The 1,958-nt window shown below is 54.8% G+C and overlaps 1 protein-coding gene across 1 annotated transcript in view; it reads left to right on the top strand.

Annotated features, from left to right (window-relative positions):
* Positions 1-1,958, top strand: part of TLE6 (transducin-like enhancer of split 6) — a 30,965-nt gene that overhangs the window by 26,871 nt on the left and 2,136 nt on the right. The window contains exons 6-7 of the mRNA XM_011964123.1: positions 664-805; positions 1,786-1,954. Of these exons, the coding sequence (XP_011819513.1) occupies positions 664-805; positions 1,786-1,954 (311 nt within the window). The remainder of the gene's footprint in view (positions 1-663; positions 806-1,785; positions 1,955-1,958) is intronic.

Below are 1,958 nucleotides of genomic sequence, written 5' to 3' on the forward strand. Positions count from 1 at the left end.
AGCACTTTGGGAGGACGAGGCGGGCAGATCACCTGAAGTCGGGAATTTGAGACCAGCCTAACATGGAGAAACCTCATCTCTACTAAAAATACACAATTAGGTGTGGTGACCCATTCCTGTAATCCCAGCTACTCGGGAGGCTGAGGTGCTAAAATCGCTTGAACCCAGGAGGCAGAGGTTGCAGTGAGCCGAGATCGTGCTGCTGCACTCCAGCCTGGGTAACAAAATGAGACTCCATCTAAACAATACATGTAAAATATGTATATAATATAAAATATGTATCAGCATGTTTGCAGGAAGCAATGGCTGACGTAAAATACAGCACACCACCCGTCCACCACTAGTCCCCTTCCCTGCTTGAAGGGATTCCTGTAGACCTGCCTCAGAGTTTGGGTGGACTCAGGGTAGAAGAGGCAAGGGGAGGCCTGGGTGAGACCAAGGAGAGGCCCAGGTGGATGGAGAAGGGAGACTGAGGGCTGCACTGAGGGGCCGGCACTAGATCCTGTGTCCATTTTCTGCCAACTTTGATACACACTCGGTGAAGGCAGAGATTTGTGGGGGGTGGCACTGTCCTTTTCATGCCCAAAGGTAGTGACTGCTGTTTCTGGGGACCCAAATGTCAGAATCTTGGCCTGATCGCCTCCCGATGTCCCTTCTGGCCAGGGACCTCACAGGTTACCCTGATGGAGTCAAGAGTATGGTGGTCAAGGGCTACAACATCTGGACTGGGGGGCTGGATGCCTGTCTGCGGTGCTGGGACCAGAGGACAATCATGAAGCCTCTGGAGTATCAATTCGAGTCTCAGGTGCGGAGGCTGGGATGGGGTCTGCTCGGCCAGGCATCCTCTGGTCCTCACATGAAAAAATGAGGTTGAGGCCGGCCGCGGTGGCTCAAGCCTGTAATCCCAGCACTTTGGGAGGCTGAGACGGGTGGATCACGAGGTCAGGAGATCGAGACCATCCTGGCTAACACGGTGAAACCCCGTCTCTACTAAAAAATCCAAAAAAAGCTAGCCGGGCAACGTAGCGGGTGCCTGTAGTCCCAGCTACTCGGGAGGCTGAGGCAGGAGAATGGCGTGAACCCGGGAGGCGGAGCTTGTGGTGAGCTGAGATCCGGCCACTGCACTCCAGCCTGGGTGATAGCGAGACTCCGTCTCGGGGGGGAAAAAAAAAAAAAGAAAAAATGAGGTTGAGGCCGAGGCGGGTGGATCTCCTGAGGTCAGGAGTTTGAGACCAGCCTGGCCAACATAATGAAACCCCATCTCTATTAAAAATACAAAATTGAGGGCTGGACGCGGAGGCTCACGCCTGTAATCCCAGCCCTTTGGGAGGCCGAGGCAGGCAGATCATTTGAGGTCAGAAGTTCAAGACCAGCCTGACTGACATGGTGAAACCCCGTCTCTACTAAAAAATACAGAATAATTAGCTGGGCGTGGTGGTGCACGCTTGTAATCCCAGCTTCCCGGGAGGCTGATGCAGGAGAATCGCTTGAACCCAGGGAGGCGGAAGTTACAGTGAGCTGAGATCATATCATTGTACTCCAGCCTGGCAGCAGAGCAAGACTCTGTCTCAAACACTCATGCTATATTGGGTGCAAAGTAGGGAAGACGCTCCATTTTACAGACCAACAAACTGAGGCACAGATATGAAGTTGCTTGTGCCAGGGCTGCACAGCTAGGAAGGGGTCAGTCGCTTGGCCTCCAGGGTAGGTCCCCAGGCTCCTGCCTGCTTCCTGGGCCAGGCTGGGACCTAACCAGGTTCCTCCTCTCCACTGCCCGTTACCCAGATAATGAGCCTGTCCCACAGCCCCCAGGAGGACTGGCTGCTGCTGGGCATGGCCAATGGCCAGCAGTGGCTGCAGAGCACCAGCGGGAGCGAGCGGCACATGGTGGGACAGAAAGACGGCGTCATCCTGAGCACCAAGTTCTCCCCCTTTGGTAAGCGGCTGGCGGAAGGTGG

Source organism: Colobus angolensis, unplaced genomic scaffold, assembly GCF_000951035.1.
Source record: "Colobus angolensis palliatus isolate OR3802 unplaced genomic scaffold, Cang.pa_1.0 Scaffold64, whole genome shotgun sequence".
In the NCBI taxonomy this organism is placed as follows: Eukaryota; Metazoa; Chordata; class Mammalia; order Primates; family Cercopithecidae; genus Colobus; species Colobus angolensis.